Here is a 20,364-nt window from a genome sequence, read left to right on the forward strand (position 1 = left end):
CCATACCTCACATGTAATTCAGTGGGAGGGAAGTGTCTTTAGGGATCACAAGGATCTGAAAAGTCAAAGGCTTTCAGTCCTACAGGGTGTTTGGTGTAAAATCTTCATTTCTCTGAAAGCTCAAAACCTGCATCCCTCAGATCTCTGTGTCCTTGAATCCCAACTTCGGATTCATTCCATGAATTTCCTGTTTCACAGAAGCCTCATTCTCTACTCTAGATTCCTCCTTAAACCCTGGAATCTCATTCTTTGAGACAGTTCAGTTCATGAGCCTGTCACCTTGGCCAAACTCAAATTCAAAGTATTTATTATCAAAGTCTGTATGCAGTATTCAATCCTGAGATTTGTCTTCCCATAGACAGCCACAAAAGGAAAAAGACCATGGAACCCATTCAAAGTCAATTCTCTAATATCTCCTACTGAGGCTAGTTGTCAAATCTTGGGGAAAGATTGGGTGAGCCAGGGCTTTTCTCTTTGGAGCAAAGGAGGATAAGAGGTAATTTGATAAAGGGGTACAAGATAAGAGGCATAGATCGAGTAGACAGTCAGAGACTTTTTCCCTATGGCAAAATGGGGAGGCATAATTGTAAGGTGATTGGAGGAACCTCCAAACATATACTCAGAGAATAGTGAGTGCATGGAATGCCCTGCCAGGTATGGTGGTAGAACCAGATATATTAGGGGCATTTAAGAAACTCTCAAGCACATGGATGATAGAAAACTGGAGGGCTATGTGGGAGTGTAGAGTTAGAATGATCTTAGAATAGGTTAAAAGGTTGGCACAAAATTGTGGTCTAAAGGGTCTGCACTGTGCTCTACTGTTCTATGATCTGGTTTTTAAGCAGTCCAATTGAAAAAATGGGCTGAAAATGGCAGACAGAATTTAATGCAGACAAGTATGAAGTGGTGCACTTTGGGAGAACGAGCCAGTGTAGAAACTACACAGTGAATGGTAGGACACTGAGGAGTGCAGTGTAAAAGAGGGATCAAGGAATACAGATCCATCATTCCTGAAGGTGGAGCCACAGGTAGATAGGATTGTAAAGACAGCTTTTGGCACATTGGTCTTCATAAATCAAAGTACAGGAGATGGGATGCTATATTGAAGATGTTTCAGATATTGGTGAGACCTAATTGAGAGTATTGTATACATTTCTGGTCACCTAACTACCAGAAAGATATCAATGAGATTGAACAAGTGCAGAGAAAATTTACAGGGCTGTTGCTGAAACTGAGAACCTGAGTTACAGGAAAAGGGTGAATAGATTAGGACTTTATTCTTTGGAGCAGAGGAGAAGGGAGATTTGATAGTGGCACACAAAATCATGAGGGGTTAATGCAAACAGGCTTTTGTCCACTGAGATTGGATGAGACTAGAACTAGAGGCTCTAGATAAGGGTGAAAGGAGAAATATTTGAGGACCTGAGGGTAACTTCTTCACTCAGATGGTGGTGCAAGTATGGAAGTGGCTGAAGCAGATTGGATTGCAACATTTAAGAGAAGCTTGGATAAGTAAATGGATGCAAGGTTATGGAGGGCTATGATGCAGGTGCTGGTCGATAGGATTAGGCAGAATAAGAGTTTGGCACAGATTAGATAGAACTCCATCATGGATGGTCCCAAGACCAGCTGCAGAAGGAGGAGGGTTGGGCATGGGGTTAGCAACCACATCCCATAAAAATCCAGAGCTAAAGAAACACCAATAGAACCTCCGAAGACCTCATCTCTGGGAGAGGATGGATCTTCACCTAGAGGTCCTGGGGACAACCTGAAAGACTGACCCAGGACAGAAGACCCTGGTGTGTTGCTGTTGGTGACCTATTATGCCCCAAAATGGATGATGGGCTTAAGCAGGTAGTAGTAATATAAATGCAGAATGATATTATTGCCCTTCCTTCAGTGGAATACATTTGTCTAAACCTTGTATCAAGTACATCAACAAGCCCAAAATATTTCAGACTTATTCTGAAGCAGAATTTTAAAACCAAAATAAATCACCAAGACCAAATTGCTGCTCATGACTACCTGGCAAATGTAGTACAGTATTAACAATTCAAGCACTCATTTGTTGCCCTAATGGTGGATTCAGATGTCTCCTGTGACATCTGAAGGTTTCCTCTGACTGCGTGCAGCATCAACTATTAAACTACATTCAGATTTTCAGTATTAGCAGGTGCCTAAATCGGGAAACAGAGATTAATATGAATGGGTGCCCAGGGGTCAGCATGGGCAAGGTGAGCCGCATGGTCTGCTTCCATGCTGTCTGATGCAATCTCTTCCCTCCCTCCCTCCATAAAGATCTCAAATAATTCCACCACAAGCAGCGCAGCAATATCTGACTCCAAATCCAGAATCCAATAGGGTGGCACGTTAGCGTAATGCTTTACAGGACTAGTAATCAGGATTCAATTCCCACTGTTTTCTGTAAGTTTTGTATGTTCTCCCAGTGACTGTGGGAGTTTCCTGTGGGTGCTCTGATTTCCTCCCACATTCCAAAAAACATACAATTAGGGTTAGTTAATTAGTAAGGTTCATAAGAAGTAGAAATGCTATGTTGGTGCCAGAGCCTCCAGCACCTCCTCAAGGCTGTGCTGGTCAATGATGCAAATGACATATCATAACGAGCACTACGGAGGGCATGGAGTGAGACCAGTTTGGAGTATTCTAACATGTTAGGTTGTAGAACAAGTTTGCAAGTGTCCTCATGAGCCCCTGATAATTCCTTAAGCTCTGTGACCAACTAGACTGCGTACTTGGGCAACACGCTAGTATAAAGGTTAGCGTAACACTATTACAGAGCTAGTGAACTGGATTCAATTCCCACCATTGTGTGTAAGGAGTTTGTACATTCTCCTCATAACTGCTTGGGTTTCCTCCGAGTGCCCTGCTTTCCTTCCACAGTCCAAAGTCATGTGGATTAGTAGGTGAATTGGTCACGTGGGTGTAATTGGGTGACATGGGCTCGTTGGGCTGGAAGAGCCTGTTACTGTGCTGTATCTCTAAACTAAACCAAACCCAGGGCTGTTGGAAGACTCTGCAGGTCTATGAGAAAGCAAGTCTTACCAAGTCAGATGCCTCCATCTCCATCTGCTCCTGCACATCTGTGCTTGTATTTTCTTCAGCTCCACCTTATTAAGAAACATCAGAACAGCAAAACATGAGATATCAATTCAAGCAACACACACAAAATGTTGGAGGTAGCATCTCCAGCATGCCAGGTAGCATAAGGAAAAGAGTACAGTCAAAGTTTTGGGCCGAAACCCTTCATCAGGACTAATTATTTTGCACTAAGATGGGCTTTGTCGCTTTTGTTCTAATTGTTCTTTCTTGTTAAAAATATTCATGATTTATGTTTAACATTTGTTTTTTCTTGTGAATACAGCTTATCTGATGTTATGTCTCTGTGATACTGCTGCAAGCAAGTTTTTCATTGCACCTGTGCACACATGGGCTTGTGCAGATGACATTAATGTTATGGCCACTACAGGGACTTGGTTGAGAGGGGGACAGGAATGGATGTTTAATGTCCCAGGGCTTTGAAGTTTTAGAAAAGACAGAGAAGGAGGTAAAACGGTTGGGGGGTGGGGGGAAGTTCCACTACTAATATCACAGCTGCACTCAGAGGGGATACAATAGAAGGCTCATCAACTAAGTCGGTATGAGTAGAACTCAGAAATAGGAAAGGTGTAATCACTCTGATGGGATTGTACTACAGACCACCCAATAGTCACCAGTACATTGAGGAACAGACATGCAGGCAGATTAAGAAAAGGTGCATAAACAATAAGGTTGATCTCATGGGGGACTTCAACTGAGACTTTATATAAATTGAGACCTTCTGAGTGCAAGAGGTTTAGATGGGGATGTGAAGGGGAAGTTTTCTTACACTGAGCATGGTGGGTGACTGGAATGCACTGCCTGGGGTGGTGGTAAGAGGCATATGCATTAAAGACTTCTGAGGAAAATTTAGACAGGCACATCAATGTAATGAAAATAGAAGGATATGGACAGAGGGAACGGTTAGATTGCCCATTTGATGACTAATTTAATTGGATTGCCACAACATTCTGGGCTGAAGGGGCTGTCACTGTGCTCTACTGTTCCATGTTCTAATAAACTCAGTTTTGAATTCTCCCATTTTACCCGCCCCCCCCCCCACAAAACAGTGAGCATTTCCTCTGTATCGGATAAAGCTTTAGCAGTGTTGATCTAGATATTTGTGTTCAAATCCCATGAACTAGAGCAGAATATAGAACATTCAGACGTGGCACAGGCATAGCCATTACCTCACTGCACCAGAGACCTGGGTGCTATCTCTGCGGAGTTTGCAAGCTCTTCCTGTGACCACATGGGGTGCTTCTGTTTCCTCCCACATCTTAAGGATGTGCAGATTGGTCAATGTAATTTAACCCTGGTTGTGTTTGTTCAGGAGCTGATGCGAATGTAGGGAGAATAAAATTTAGGATTAGTGTAAATGGGTGGTTGATGATCAGCACAGAATCAATGGGCTGAAAGACCTGTTTCTGTGCTGTATCTCTCTAAGAAGGTAACAAGGTTATTAACTAGAATTAGATTAGGTAAGTTTTATTTGTCACATATACATCAAAACATAGAGTGAAATGTTTCAGTTTTCATTCAAAGATGAACACAGTCCGAGGATGTACCAAGGGGCAGGCCACAAGTGTTGCCATGCTTTCAGCATCAACATGGTATGCCCACAACCCATGAACCCTAATCTTTAGAATGTGGGAGAAAACTGGAGCACCTGGAGGAAACCCACGGGGTCATGAGGAGAACGTACAAACTCCTTACAGACTGTGGCAGGAATCGAAGCCAGACCACTAGTGCTGTATGCACACACCAAATCTCCAGCTGGTAGATACTAACAGATGTTAAAAATCTTGACTGATATTCTCACCACAGTTAGGGCATGAGGGGACTGCTGGCATTCCATGAACAACACCCGAGAGACAGTTTGGGACAAAACTGGCATGAAGTACTAGTAACACTCAAGTGAAGGGTCTACCAGCTGACCATAAGTGAGGACCATGACAAGGCAGTAAAGCTGCACATTCCCCACCTGCACTCTCACTGCTCTCTCCTGCCTCAGTTGTTTGGCTACGCTCCGTTCCAAACCTCAGTGACGTAGCAGACGATCCTGTGCTGAGAATCATGCTGGTCAACCGCGAAGGAGCAGTGACATCATTCATGCTTGTGCACCTTCCTATGAGACAGAAACATTTTGAGATAAGAGCGCATGCTCATCTCTAGCACAGATGAGCCAACATTCCATAATGCCCCATCAACTACCGCAGTTCTATAAATCCCTGGTTAGACCCTGATCATGTTTAGTTCTCATCACTTTGTTATAGGAAGGATGTGGAGGCTATAGAGAGGGTACAGAGGAAGTTTACCAGAAATGCTGCCTGGATTAGAGTGAATGTCTTATGAGGACAGGTCGAGTGAACGATGATGAGAGGTGACTTGATAAGAGGTGTACAAGGTGACAAGAAGCATAGATAGAGTGGACAGTGAGAGACTTTTCCCCAGTGTGGAAATGGCTAACACAAGGGTGCATAATTTTAAGGTGATTGGAGGAAAGTATAGGGGGATGTCAGAGGTAAGTGTTCTTGTTTTTTTAAAACACAGAGCAAGTGTGCGGAATACCCTGCTAGGGGATGGTGTTGGAGGTATGTACATTAGAGTCATTTAAAAAAGCTCTTAGATACATGGGTGATAGAAAAAAACGCAAGTTTATGTAAGGGGGAAGAATTAGGTTTAAAGGTCAGCATAATATCGTGGGTCAGAGGGACATCTCACCAGTCACAGCATCACAAGATTATAAAACAAATTACTTTGCTACTTTGTTCCTGCCACAGGAAATGTTGGATGGGAAAGTGTAGAAATTAAGATTCAAGATAGTTTACTGCCATTTAAAGTAGACAAGCATAAAAGAGAAGAAAATAATTTTTACTCCAATTCCCATGCAGCATATAAAAATGACACTAAGGTAAAGAACACAATAATAAAAAAAATTTTAAAACACAATACATACATCAGAAAGCTTATATGCATAGATTGATTGTATGACCATAAAGTGATGCTAAGCATGGGAGTGCTGTACATAAGGTAACTGACAAAAATTGATAAAGTAGTGGTGGTGGGGGGTGTGGAGATCAGCCTTACTACTTGGGAAAAGTAACTGTTTTTAAGTTTGGTGGTCCTGGTGTGGATGCTATGTAGCCTCCTCCCTCATGGGAGTGGAACAAACAGTCCATAAGCAGGGTGTGTGGGATCTTTCATGATGGTACTGGCCTTTTTCCAGCACATTTCTGTATATACGTCCTTGATAGAGGACAGGCTGTTGCCAGTGACGCGTTGGGCAGTTTTGACTTCTGTTGTAGAGCCTTCCCGTTCGCCAGTCCAGTTTCTGTACCAGTTATTTATTTATTGAGATACAGAGTGGAGTAGGCCCTCCTGGTCCTTTGAGTCATGCCACCCAACAATCCCCCAGTTTAACCCCAGCCTCATCACAAACAATTTACAATGACTAATTAACCTACCAACAGGTACCTCTTCAGACTATGGGAGGAAACTGGAGCACCATGGAGGAAACCTATGTGGTCATGAGTAGAACGTACAAACTCCTTACAGGGAGTGGCGGGAATTGAACCCAGGTTGCCTGTACTGTAAAGCATTGTGCTAATCACTGTGCATGCACGCCACCAGCATCATATTAGGAAGTTCCTGACACCCTAACATGCTACAATTGATGCTCAGTTTTTTATCATCAATTTGTCTACATAAGAGGGAGCTTTATCCATTCCTTGTGCACCATTATTTCTTTCCTGAAACAGCAGGAACTACTCTCTGTGTAAAAGCATACCCCTGACTTTGCTCCAATCACCTTCTAATCTGCAGGAGCCATCCTTGAATCGATACAACTCTAAGAGATGATATAATAAAGCAGTCACTGACCCAATATTCCCCCAACATTGAGCACGCCTTCCAAAAGAAATGCCTCAAGAGGGCAGCATCCATTACGAGGAACCCTCATTATCCCCTTTTATCATTACTATCATCAAGGTGGTGGTACAAGAGCTGCAAGAAAAACACACAATGTTTTAGAAACAGTTTCCTCCCCACTGCCATCAGATTTCTCAATGACCCATGAACACCACCTCACTATTTTTGGACCATTTTTTATTACTTATTGTAACATAGCTTTTATAAATGTTTTGCACTGTACTGCTGCTGCAAAACAACTAATTTCATGGCATATGTCAGTGATAATTCTGACTGTGATTCCATAACCACCATGTTCAAAATTCTGAGATACAGATCATCAAGTTTTTGGGTAGCAAACAATCTGCTGGAGAAATTCAGCGGGTCGAGCAGCATCAGTGGTAGGAAAGAAATTATTAACATCTCAGGTCTAATCAGGACTCAACTTACTTCGGCTTAAAGGATAATTTCTTCCTACAGACGGTACCTCCAGCACACCTCTGCTCGAGATTCCAGCATTTACTATCTCTTGCATCTCCTTCAGGTCATTGGGATTTGCTGTCTCTGTATCTAATAGGAGTGTGTTGAGTGAGCTGATATCAAATGCATGATTTTTTTTTGAGATTATAGGAAGGTTCTGTGGAAGTTCTCCTTGGTCAGTGGAGATTATATTCTGGCTCAAATGGAATACCAAATTTAAACAATATTCCAGTCCAACCTTTAATCAGAATCAGATTGATGATCACTGATACTGTTATGAAATCCATTGTTTTGCAGCAGTACAGTGTTACAATAAGTTACAATAAGAAATACAAAAATAAATTAGTGCAAAAAGAGAGCAAAATAGTGTGGTGCTCATGAGCTGCTCAGAAATCTGATGGCCAAGGGGAAGAAGCAGTTCCTAAAGTGCTGAGTGTGTGTCTTCTATCTGCTGTGGAAGTACCTCCCTGATGGAAGTAATGAGAAGAGAATATTTCCTGTATGGTGAGGGTCCTTCATGATGGATGGTACCTTCTTGGGGCATCGCCTTTTGAAGGAGTCCTTGATGGTAAGGGGGCTGCACGGTAGGAACAGGAACATAATGCCAGATGGAGGAACACATTGGCTTTGGATGGGGAATAGTTGGCATTGTGCTTAGAACATCAGAACGTTTTTGACAAGAACAGACCATCTGGCCCAACAAAGCTTGCCACATTCCAATTTACATTGTGTTTTGAAATAACTATTGAGTTTAGATTTGGAAGTCTCTAAGGTACTACTCTCAACTATACAACTAGGTAGTTTGTTCCATGCGTTCTTAAATTCTGTGTGAAAAAATGCTTCCTGATGTTAATCTGAAACCTCCCTTTAACGAGTCTCTACCATGTCCTTGATGATGGGTTAATTTTGAAGTAGCACTTTACTTTTTCCCTTAATGATTTTGAACACTTCCATCATCTCTCCTCTCATTCTATATTTACTTAAGCTAAAAAGATTTAATTCTTTCACTCTTTCTTCATAGCTCATACCCTGCAGACCTGGAATGAGTCTAGTCACCCTTCTCCGGATTCTCTCCAGTGTCTTCACATCCCTCACAAAATATGGAGACTAAAATTGTACACAGTACTCAAGATGTGGCCTCAAGTGCATTACACAGCTTAAGGAGAATGTCTCTTGACTTGAACTCCACTGAGAGCATATTATATAGCCCAACATTGTATTAGCCTTCCTAATCACCTCATGCAATGTCAAGATGTTGATAGTGATGGGTCTACCAGGACACCCAAATCCTTTTCATACAGTGCACTTTCTAACGCAAAACCACCCAATTGTATATTTATATTTAATATTTCTACTTCCTATATGTAATATTTTACATTTACTTTCATTAAATTTCATCTGCCATTTATCTACCCACATCTGGATTCTGCTACCTGAATATTATCAGCCTGTCCCCCTAATTTTGTGTCATCGGCAAACTTTACTGATACATTATATGCTTACACATATCATTAATGCAAATTAAAAACAACAGCAGCCCCAAAACTGATCCCTGCAGAACCCTACTTTTAACATCTTCTAGGTTTATGATAAATACTGTCCCTTCCCCAACAGAAGTTCCCAACCTGGAGTCGGTGGAGCCCTTGCTTGGTGCAAGGAATAAAAAAGATTGGGAACCCCTGCTTTAAGAAGCATTTGATGAAACAGCGTAGCTAACTTCAGCTCTCCTCATGCTGGGACTATTTGATGGTAATAAATAAATAAGTATAAATATTAGAAAGTTATACTATTTATACCTATTAATTTATTGTAAGTTCAAAAGTTCAAAATCAATTTATTATCAAAGTATGTATATGTCACCAAATACCACCCTGAGATTCATTTCCTTACAGGCATTCACAGTGGAACTAAGAAGTACAATAGAGTCAATGAAAAACTACACACAAAGACTGATAGGCAACCAATATGAAAATATCAAAACAAACAAACAAATAAACAAAAACTGGGAACACAAGTTGTAGAGTCCTTGAAAGAGAGTCTACTTTGTGGAATCAGTTCAGTGTTGAAGTGTGTGGAGTTATCCATGCTGATTCAGGAGCCTGATGGTTGTAGGGTAATAACTGTTCCTGAACATGGTGGTGTGGAACCCAAGGCTTCTATACCTAAACTGCTGGAGGAACGCAGCAGGTCAGGCAGCATCTATGGAAATAATTAAACAGTCAACATTTCGGGCCAAGACTCTCCTTCAGGACTGAAAAGGAAGGGAGGGGGGAAGATGCTAGAATAAAAGATGGGAAGGAGGATAGCCTGGTGAAAGGTGAAGCCATGTGGGTGGGAAAGATAAAGGGCTGGGGAGGGAGGAATCTGATAGGAGAGGAGAGTGGACCAGTGCAAAGTGATAGTGGTGAAAATAGGTAAGACACCAGAGTGGGGAATAGAAGAAGAGGGGAGGAGAAGGGAAATTTTTTTTACTGGAAGGTGAAATCAATAATCATACCACCAGGATGGAGGCTAACCAGAGAGAATATAAGCTGTTACTCCTCCACCCTGAGGGTAGCCTCATTGTGGTACAAGTGGAAGCCATATGTCAGAATGGGAATTGGAATTGAATTGTTTGGCCACTAGGATGAAGCAGAGGTGCTCAACAAAGTGGTCCCCCCAATTTACAACAGCTCTCACCAATGTAGAGGAGGCCACATTGGGAGCATTTGACACAACAGACGACCCCAGCAGATTTGCAGATGAAGTGCTGCCTCATTTGGGGCCCTGAATGGAGGCGAGGGAGGAAGTGAATGGGCACAGCTGCTCACAGGGATAAGTGCTGGGAATCACGGAGGGAGTGATCCCTGCAGAGAGTGGGGGCAGGAAGGTGAGGGGGCAAGGACATGTTTAGCGATAGGCTCCCTTTGGAGATGGTGGAAGTTGTGAAGGATGATGTGATTATAAAGTATCACCTCAGTGTGTATAACAAGATCCTGTGAGCACCAAAGTTGTAATTGTACCTATGCTATCAAATGGCTGCTGAACTATTTGCATTTCCAGCATCTGCAGCTTTTTTCATATTAGTGAATTATTTAGGGGTTAAGTGTTTCAAAGGACAGGGAGGCAGGAAAAAGGGGTGGAGGTGTGGCAATACTGATTGGGGATAGTATCAGAGGGGCAGAAAGGAAAGACAGATGGAGGAAACGTACTGAAACAGTGGGGTGGAAATCAATCCTCTTGACAGCTTGCCATAGAGCCCACCCCCATAGCAACAGAATCACTGAGAAGCAGATCAGGTCAGGTGCAAAAGTAACAGAACTGTCATCATGGGTGACTTGATAGAGATGTACAAGATGATAAGAGGCATAGATCAAGCGGAGACCCAGAAAGACCTTTATCCCAGGGCAGAATAAGAGGGGACATAATTTTAAGGTGATTGAAAGAAAGCATAGGGGGCATATCAGAAGGAGTATTTTTTTTTTACATGGAATGCACTGCCAGGGTAGATACATTGGGAACATTTACCCTTAGATAGGTACATGAAGGAAAGAAAAATGTTGGGCTACATAGAAGAGAGGGGTTAAATTGATCTCAAAGTAGGTTAAAAGATCAGCACAACATCATGACCCAAAGGACCTGTACTGTTCTATGTTATAAGTACCTGTATTGACCACTTCCTCTGGGAGCTCATTCCAGGTACAGTACCCTCTGTGTAAAGAGGTTACGTCTTCAATCGCTTTTAAATCTCCCCCCTCCATCTTATTTCTGTGCCCTCTAGTTTTGGACTTCCAAGCCTTGGAGAAAAGACCATGGCCAACACCCCCCTCCCTTACCCATACCACTCAATATTTTATAAACTTCTAAATCTAGAAATAAAGAATATATATTTTTAAACTAACATCTAGAAATACCACCCTGCTATGGAAACTCCAATGCACAGGATCAAAGAAGCTAACAAAAGCCGCAGTTCCATCACTGCACACACTTCCCCAGCATCAAGAACGTCGTCAAGAGGAAGTGCCTCAAGAAGGCAGCATCCATCATGAAGGACTCACACCATCCGGAACATTCCCTCTTCTGATTGCTACTATCAGGAACCTGAAGACCCACTCACTCAGAATCAGGTTCATTATCATTAACATACATCATGAAATTTGTGATAACAACCTTGTGGGGACCTACACTGAAATGTCCAGAATGTATATCTTCTGAGTGCTTGGAACAAAGTGTTTCATCAGGAGCACTGACCAGCTAAAAGGGAGGTGAAAATAGACAAAAGACAATAGACAATAGGTGCAGGAGTAGGCCATTCAGCCCTTTGAGCCAGCACCACCATTCACTGTGATCATGGCTGATCATCCACAATCAGTACCCTTTTGCTGCCTTCTCCCCCATATCCCTTCACTCTGCTATCTTTAAGAGCTCTATCTAACTCTTTCTTGAAAGAATCCAGAGAATTGGCCTCCACTGCCTTCTGAGGCAGAGCATTCCACAGAACCACAACCCTCTGTGTGAAAAAGTTTTTCCTCAATTCCGTTCTAAATTGTCTACCCCTTATTCTTAAACTGTGGCCTCTGGTTCTGGACTCCCCCCAACATCGGGAACATGTTTCCTACCTCCAGAGTGTCCAATCCCTTAATAATCTTATATGTTTCAATCAGATCCCTTCTCATTCTTCTAAATTCCAGTGTATACAACCTGTTGCTCCAATCTTTCAACATATGACAGTCCTGCCATCCTGGGAATTAACCTTGTGAACCTACGCTGCACTCACTCAATAGCTAGAATGTCCTTCCTCAAATTTGGACACCAAAACTGTACACAATACTCCAGGTATGGTCTCACCAGGGCACCGTACAACTGCAGAAGGACCTCTTTGCTCCTATACTCAACTCCCCTTGTTATGAAGGCCAACATGCCATTAGCATGTGGCATGTCAGAAAGACTTGGTTTGAGAACTTCTAGGGCCACAAACAATAGTGATTCTGGTGATTCTATCCTAGAACCAGGGCACCCTAGAGCTATGTTGGCGATGGCTAGGGTACAGGCTGTAAGGCATGGTTCCGTTCTCATCATCTGGACCACCATCCCCAGAAGTTAGAATAGAGGATGTTGCAAAACTGCGGGCTCGGGCCTAGAACTAAATGCGTTAACCAGCCTCACCTGCCTTTCTTGATTAACTTTGAATTATTCTCTCCTCCAGAGCTAATTTTCCTCACGTTTTCTCGCAACAGAGCAGTTAATTTCCAGTATAATCCTTGATTTTAACCCGTTTACCTCCCTAGATCTAACTGTTAACCAACCTGTTTGTTTCAATTAACTTTATTTTAACCAGTTTTTTTTGTAATTCCGGTTTAGCACCTCTGTTTTAACCCGCTTCGCGCCGAGTCCTGATTTATCCATGTTGCTAGTCTATCCCGATTTAATTGTTATTTTTTCCTGGTTAACCCCTGTTCGTCCTGAGATTAACTAATTTTAAGATTCGTTTTTTATTATTATTATCCCGGCTTAACGGCTGTTTTAACCCATTTCGCGCTGAGACCTGATTTGTCCTCGTTGTTCTGGTCGGTCCCGGTTTCACCGTTTGTTTTATCCCGATATTCCAGCCTGCTCCCACCTTGTTCCGCTGCGCCGCTCAACCCAACTTCGCCTCGGAAACCCCAACTCTTCCGCAGATTGAAAGCCACTAAACCAATCAGTCCGAAGCTTGTGGTCTCCGCCCCGCCCACCTCAACCAATGGCAGCAGACCCCGAGCACGGTTGGTTGAGGTCCGTTGGTGTTGTTTCCTTGGCAACCGAGGAGTGCTGCCGAGGTGGAACTAACCGTCCGTCAATTACCCTGACTCGGAGACTGATTGGCTGCTGCTGTCGTCGTCCATGGAAACCAGACGCGTTGGTCAATGGTACTTTAAGGGTGCAGACCCCGAACCTAAACTGTGATTTCATCACACCGCCATCAAATAACAATGCGTTGACCTAATTAAACTAACTACTGCTTCCAGACTTTACTCATTTTCCCAATAATCATAAATTCACAGCAAATGGGGCCGTTCAGCCAGTCGACTCTGTACTAGGTCCGTTCACACTGCTGTGATCATATTCCCTGATCATATTCGTTTTCAATATGTATTCACTTCCCAGTGGGAATAAAATAAAATCTTGGGGGAACTCAGCTGGTCAGGCAGCATCTGTAGCTGAGACTGTTCATCAAAACCTTTCTGATTTGGAAATAGCAACACACTCACTGAATTCACCCCTGCTTCAAGAAATTGAAGCGGTTTCCCGCCGCGCATGCTGATGTCCTGCTGATGTTGCGAAAGCCTGTACTGTACTTAAATCCGGGGCAGCATCTTTGCCACTCGCTTATTTAAACACCTGACTGGCGGCTCCGGTCTCTGTCCATTGGCCCTACAGCAGAGCTGCGACAGAGCGAGCACTACAGAGGATGGGGAATGTTATCGGACACTCCAGCCGGGAAGAAAGGCGTGTGACTTCGAACAGTTATGCCCATACAGGTGGGCTGAGCCATCTGCTAGCCTGCAGCTTGAATCGAAGCAAGGCACTGCCAGTCCGCTGATTGAATTAATTAGCTCAGCATTCACTCTGCAATCTCCTTCAGCTGGTCTCCGTAGGCGAACCTGTCATCTTAATTCATCGCAGTTCGACGGAGTCACCTCCACAAGTCCTTGTGCTCTTTACCGCCCCGGGGTTGGAGCAACTGAGGCGCCACAGCATATTTCTCGTTTCCGCTGAAACACAGCGAGCAGAGAGAAAACCAGTCAGTCCTTGCATCCTCCTTCAAAGTGGAACTACTGTACCTCAGTGGCCACTTCTACTGCGGGAGAGAAACTCGGTGTGGTCTTCTGCTGCTGTAGGCCATCCATTTCAAGGTTGGACGTGTTGTGCATTCAGAGATGCTCTTCTGCAGACCATTGTTGTAACGTGTGGTTATCTGACTTCCTATCAGCGTGAACTAGTCTGGCCATTCTCCTCTGAACTCTCTTTTCGCCCACTAAACTGGATTGTCTTTTTGTTTGTTTGCTTTTAGACCATTCTCTGTAAATTTAAGAGATTGTGGTGCAGGAAAATCCCAGGAAACACTCAACATCACCCTGTTGGAACCAGTCATTCCACTAAGTCACATTTCCATAATTCAGATGTTTGGTCTGAACAACAGCTAAACCTCTTGACCATGTCTACATGCTTTTATGCATTGAGCTGACAACAGGCTGCTCCAGTCTGTACTTTCTCCCCATGACAACAGGCTGCTCCAGACTGTACATTTTCCCCATGACAACAGGCTGCACCAGTCTGTACATTCTCCCCATGACAACAGGCTGCTCCAGTCTGTACATTCTCCCCATGACAACAGGCTGCTCCAGTCTGTACATTCTCCCCATGACAACAGGCTGCCCCAGTCTGTACATTCTCCCCATGACAACAGGCTGCTCCAGTCTGTACATTCTCCCCATGACAACAGGCTGCTCCAGTCTGTACATTCTCCCCATGACAACAGGCTGCTCCAGTCTGTACATTCTCCCCATGACAACAGGCTGCTCCAGTCTGTACATTCTCCCCATGACAACAGGCTGCTCCAGTCTTACATTCTCCCCATGACAACAGGCTGCTCCAGTCTGTACATTCTCCCCATGACAACAGGCTGCCCCAGTCTGTACATTCTCCCCATGACAACAGGCTGCTCCAGTCTGTACATTCTCCCCATGACAACAGGCTGCTCCAGACTGTACATCCTCCCCATTTAGGCAGACAGCTCTAGTCTGTACAATCTCCACTTGACAACAGGCTGCTCCAGTCTGTACATTCTCTCCATGACAACAGGCTGCTCCAGTCTGTACATTCTCCCCATGACAACAGGCTGCTCCAGTCTGTACATTCTCCCCATAACAACAGGCTGCTCTAGTCTCTACAATCTCCAGTTGACAACAGGCTGCTCCAGTCTGTACATTCTCCCCATGACAACAGGCTGCCCCAGTCTGTACATTCTCCCCATGACAACAGGCTGCTCCAGTCTGTACATTCTCCCCATGACAACAGGCTGCTCCAGTCTGTACATTCTCCCCATGACAACAGGCTGCTCCAGTCTGTACATTCTCCCCATGACAACAGGCTGCTTCAGTCTGACATTCTCCCATGTCAACAGGCTGCTCCAGTCTGTACATTCTCCCCATGACAACAGGCTGCTCCAGTCTGTACATTCTCCCCATGACAACAGGCTGCTCCAGTCTGTACATTCTCCCCATGACAACAGGCTGCTCCAGTCTGTACATTCTCCCCATGACAACAGGCTCCCTCAGTCTGTACATTCTCCCCATGACAACAGGCTGCTCCAGTCTGTACATTCTCCCCATGACAACAGGCTGCTCCAGTCTGTACATTCTCCCCATGACAACAGGCTGCTCCAGTCTGTACATTCTCCCCATGACAACAGGCTGCTCCAGTCTGTACATTCTCCCCATGACAACAGGCTGCCCAGTCTGTACATTCTCCCCATGACAACAGGCTGCTCCAGTCTGTATTCTCCCCATGACAACAGGCTGCCAGTCTGTACATTCTCCCCATGACAACAGGCTGCTCCAGTCTGTACATTCTCCCCATGACAACAGGCTGCTCCAGTTGTACATTCTCCCATGACAACAGGCTGCTCAGTCTGTACATTCTCCCCATGACAACAGGCTGCTTCAGTCTGTACATTCTCCCCATGACAACAGGCTGCTCCAGTCTGTACATTCTCCCCATGACAACAGGCTGCTCCAGTCTGTACATTCTCCCCATGACAACAGGCTGCTCCAGTCTGTACATTCTCCCCATGACAACAGGCTGCTCCAGTCTGTACATTCTCCCCATGACAACAGGCTGCTCCAGTCTGTACATTCTCCCCATGACAACAGGCTGCTCCAGTCTGTACATTCTCCCCATGACAACAGGCTGCTCCAGTCTGTACATTCTCCCCATGACAACAGGCTGCTCCAGTCTGTACATTCTCCCCATGACAACAGGCTGCTCCAGTCTGTACATTCTCCCCATGACAACAGGCTGCTCCAGTCTGTACATTCTCCCCATGACAACAGGCTGCTCCAGTCTGTACATTCTCCCCATGACAACAGGCTGCTCCAGTCTGTACATTCTCCCCATGACAACAGGCTGCTCCAGTCTGTACATTCTCCCCATGACAACAGGCTGCTCCAGTCTGTACATTCTCCCCATGACAACAGGCTGCTCCAGTCTGTACATTCTCCCCATGACAACAGGCTGCTCCAGTCTGTACATTCTCCCCATGACAACAGGCTGCTCCAGTCTGTACATTCTCCCCATGACAACAGGCTGCTCCAGTCTGTACATTCTCCCCATGACAACAGGCTGCTCCAGTCTGTACATTCTCCCCATGACAACAGGCTGCCCCAGTCTGTACATTCTCCCCATGACAACAGGCTGCTCCAGTCTGTGCATTCTCCCCATCTCAACAGGCTGCTCCAATCTGTACGTCCTGCCCATTTAAGCAGACAGCTCTAGTCTGTACAATCTCCACTTGACAACAGGCTGCTCCATTCTGTACATTCGCTCCATGACAACAGGCTGCCCCAGTCTGTACATTCTCCCCATGACAACAGGCTTCTCCAGTCTGTACATTCTCCCCATGACAACAGGCTGCTCTAGTCTGTACAATCTCCCCATGACAACAGGCTGCTCCAGTCTGTACATTCTCCCCATGACAACAGGCTGCTCCAGTCTGTACATTCTCCCCATGACAACAGGCTGCTCCAGTCTGTACATTCTCCCCATGACAACAGGCTGCTCCAGTCTGTACATTCTCCCCATGACAACAGGCTGCTCCAGTCTGTACATTCTCCCCATGACAACAGGCTGCTCCAGTCTGTACATTCTCCCCATGACAACAGGCTGCTCCAGTCTGTACATTCTCCCCATGACAACAGGCTGCTCCAGTCTGTACATTCTCCCCATGACAACAGGCTGCTCCAGTCTGTACATTCTCCCCATGACAACAGGCTGCTCCAGTCTGTACATTTCCCACCATCTACAACAGGCTGCTCCAGTCTGTACATTCTCCCCATGACAACAGGCTGCTCCAGTCTGTACATTCTCCCCATGACAACAGGCTGCTCCAGTCTGTACATTCTCCCCATGACAACAGGCTGCTTCAGTCTGTACATTCTCCCCATGACAACAGGCTGCTCCAGTCTGTACATTCTCCCCATGACAACAGGCTGCTCCAGTCTGTACATTCTCCCCATGACAACAGGCTGCCCCAGTCTGTACATTCTCCCCATGACAACAGGCTGCTCCAGTCTGTACATTCTCCCCATGACAACAGGCTGCTCCAGTCTGTACATTCTCCCCATGACAACAGGCTGCTCCAGTCTGTACATTCTCCCCATGACAACAGGCTGCTCCAGTCTGTACATTCTCCCCATGACAACAGGCTGCTCCAGTCTGTACATTCTCCCCATGACAACAGGCTGCTCCAGTCTGTACATTCTCCCCATGACAACAGGCTGCTCCAGTCTGTACATTCTCCCCATGACAACAGGCTGCTCCAGTCTATACATTCTCCCCATGACAACAGGCTGCTCCAGTCTGTACATTCTCCCCATGACAACAGGCTTCTCCAGTCTGTACATTCTCCCCATAACAACAGGCTGCTCTAGTCTCTACAATCTCCACTTGACAACAGGCTGCTCCAGTCTGTACATTCGCTCCATGACAACAGGCTGCCCCAGTCTGTACATTCTCCCCATGACAACAGGCTGCTCCAGTCTGTACATTCTCCCCATGACAACAGGCTGCTCCAGTCTGTACATTCTCCCCATGACAACAGGCTGCTCCAGTCTGTACATTCTCCCCATGACAACAGGCTGCTTTGTCTGTACATTCTCCCCATGACAACAGGCTGCTCCAGTCTGTACATTCTCCCCATGACAACAGGCTGTTCCAGTCTGTACATTCTCCCCATGACAACAGGCTGCTTCAGTCTGTACATTCTCCCCATGACAACAGGCTGCTCCAGTCTGTACATTCTCCCCATGACAACAGGCTGCTCCAGTCTGTACATTCTCCCCATGACAACAGGCTGCTCCAGTCTGTACATTCTCCCCATGACAACAGGCTGCTCCAGTCTGTACATTCTCCCCATGACAACAGGCTGCTCCAGTCTGTACATTCTCCCCATGACAACAGGCTGCTCCAGTCTGTACATTCTCCCCATGACAACAGGCTGCTCCAGTCTGTACATTCTCCCCATGACAACAGGCTGCTCCAGTCTGTACATTCTCCCCATGACAACAGGCTGCTCCAGTCTGTACATTCTCCCCATGACAACAGGCTGCTCCAGTCTGTACATTCTCCCCATGACAACAGGCTGCTCCAGTCTGTACATTCTCCCCATGACAACAGGCTGCTCCAGTCTGTACATTCTCCCCATGACAACAGGCTGCTCCAGTCTGTACATTCTCCCCATGACAACAGGCTGCTCCAGTCTGTACATTCTCCCCATGACAACAGGCTGCTCCAGTCTGTACATTCTCCCCATGACAACAGGCTGCTCCAGTCTGTACATTCTCCCCATGACAACAGGCTGCTCCAGTCTGTACATTCTCCCCATGACAACAGGCTGCTCCAGTCTGTACATTCTCCCCATGACAACAGGCTGCTCCAGTCTGTACATTCTCCCCATGACAACAGGCTGCTCCAGTCTGTACATTCTCCCCATGACAACAGGCTGCTCCAGTCTGTACATTCTCCCCATGACAACAGGCTGCTCCAGTCTGTACATTCTCCCCATGACAACAGGCTGCTCCAGTCTGTACATTCTCCCCATGACAACAGGCTGCTCCAGTCTGTACATTCTCCCCATGACAACAGGCTGCTCCAGTCTGTACATTCTCCCCATGACAACAGGCTGCTCCAGTCTGTACATTCTCCCCATGACAACAGGCTGCTCCAGTCTGTACATTCTCCCCATGACAACAGGCTGCTTCAGTCTGTACATTCTCCCCATGACAACAGGCTGCTCCAGTCTGTACATTCTCCCCATGACAACAGGCTGCTCCAGTCTGTACATTCTCCCCATGACAACAGGCTGTTCCAGTCTGTACATTCTCCCCATGACAACAGGCTGCTCCAGTCTGTACATTCTCCCCATGACAACAGGCTGCCCCAGTCTGTACATTCTCCCCATGACAACAGGCTGCTCCAGTCTGTACATTCTCCCCATGACAACAGGCTGCTCCAGTCTGTACATTCTCCCCATGACAACAGGCTGCTCCAGTCTGTACATTCTCCCCATGACAACAGGCTGCTCCAGTCTGTACATTCTCCCCATGACAACAGGCTGCTCCAGTCTGTACATTCTCCCCATGACAACAGGCTGCTCCAGTCTGTACATTCTCCCCATGACAACAGGCTGCTCCAGTCTGTACATTCTCCCCATGACAACAGGCTGCTCCAGTCTGTACATTCTCCCCATGACAACAGGCTGCTCCAGTCTGTACATTCTCCATACAACAGGCTGCCAGTCTACATTCTCCCCATGACAACAGGCTGCTCCAGTCTGTACATTCTTCCCATGACAACAGGCTGCTCCAGTCTGTACATTCTCCCCATGACAACAGGCTGCTCCAGTCTGTACATTCTCCCCATGACAACAGGCTGCTCCAGTCTGTACATTCTCCCCATGACAACAGGCTGCCCCAGTCTGTACATTCTCCCCATGACAACAGGCTGCTCCAGTCTGTACATTCTCCCCATGACAACAGGCTGTTCCAGTCTATACATTCACCCTTGACAACAGGCTGCTCCACTCTGTACATTCTCCCCATGACAACAGGCTGCTCCAGTCTGTACATTCTCCCCATGACAACA

General features: G+C 45.7%; 1 protein-coding gene across 1 annotated transcript in view; it reads right to left on the bottom strand.

Moving 5' to 3' along the window:
* The window catches only part of dnah2 (dynein, axonemal, heavy chain 2), a 503,144-nt gene extending 490,055 nt beyond the window's left edge, over positions 1 to 13,089 (bottom strand). The window contains exons 1-3 of the mRNA XM_063048700.1: positions 13,010 to 13,089; positions 5,081 to 5,224; positions 3,064 to 3,128 (exon numbers count right to left, since the gene is read on the bottom strand). Of these exons, the coding sequence (XP_062904770.1) occupies positions 3,064 to 3,128; positions 5,081 to 5,210 (195 nt within the window). The 5' untranslated portion in view covers positions 5,211 to 5,224; positions 13,010 to 13,089. The remainder of the gene's footprint in view (positions 1 to 3,063; positions 3,129 to 5,080; positions 5,225 to 13,009) is intronic.
* Between the last annotated feature and the right edge of the window lie 7,275 nt (positions 13,090 to 20,364).

The sequence above is a fragment of the Mobula hypostoma genome, chromosome 5 (assembly GCF_963921235.1).
Source record: "Mobula hypostoma chromosome 5, sMobHyp1.1, whole genome shotgun sequence".
Taxonomy (NCBI): Eukaryota; Metazoa; Chordata; class Chondrichthyes; order Myliobatiformes; family Myliobatidae; genus Mobula; species Mobula hypostoma.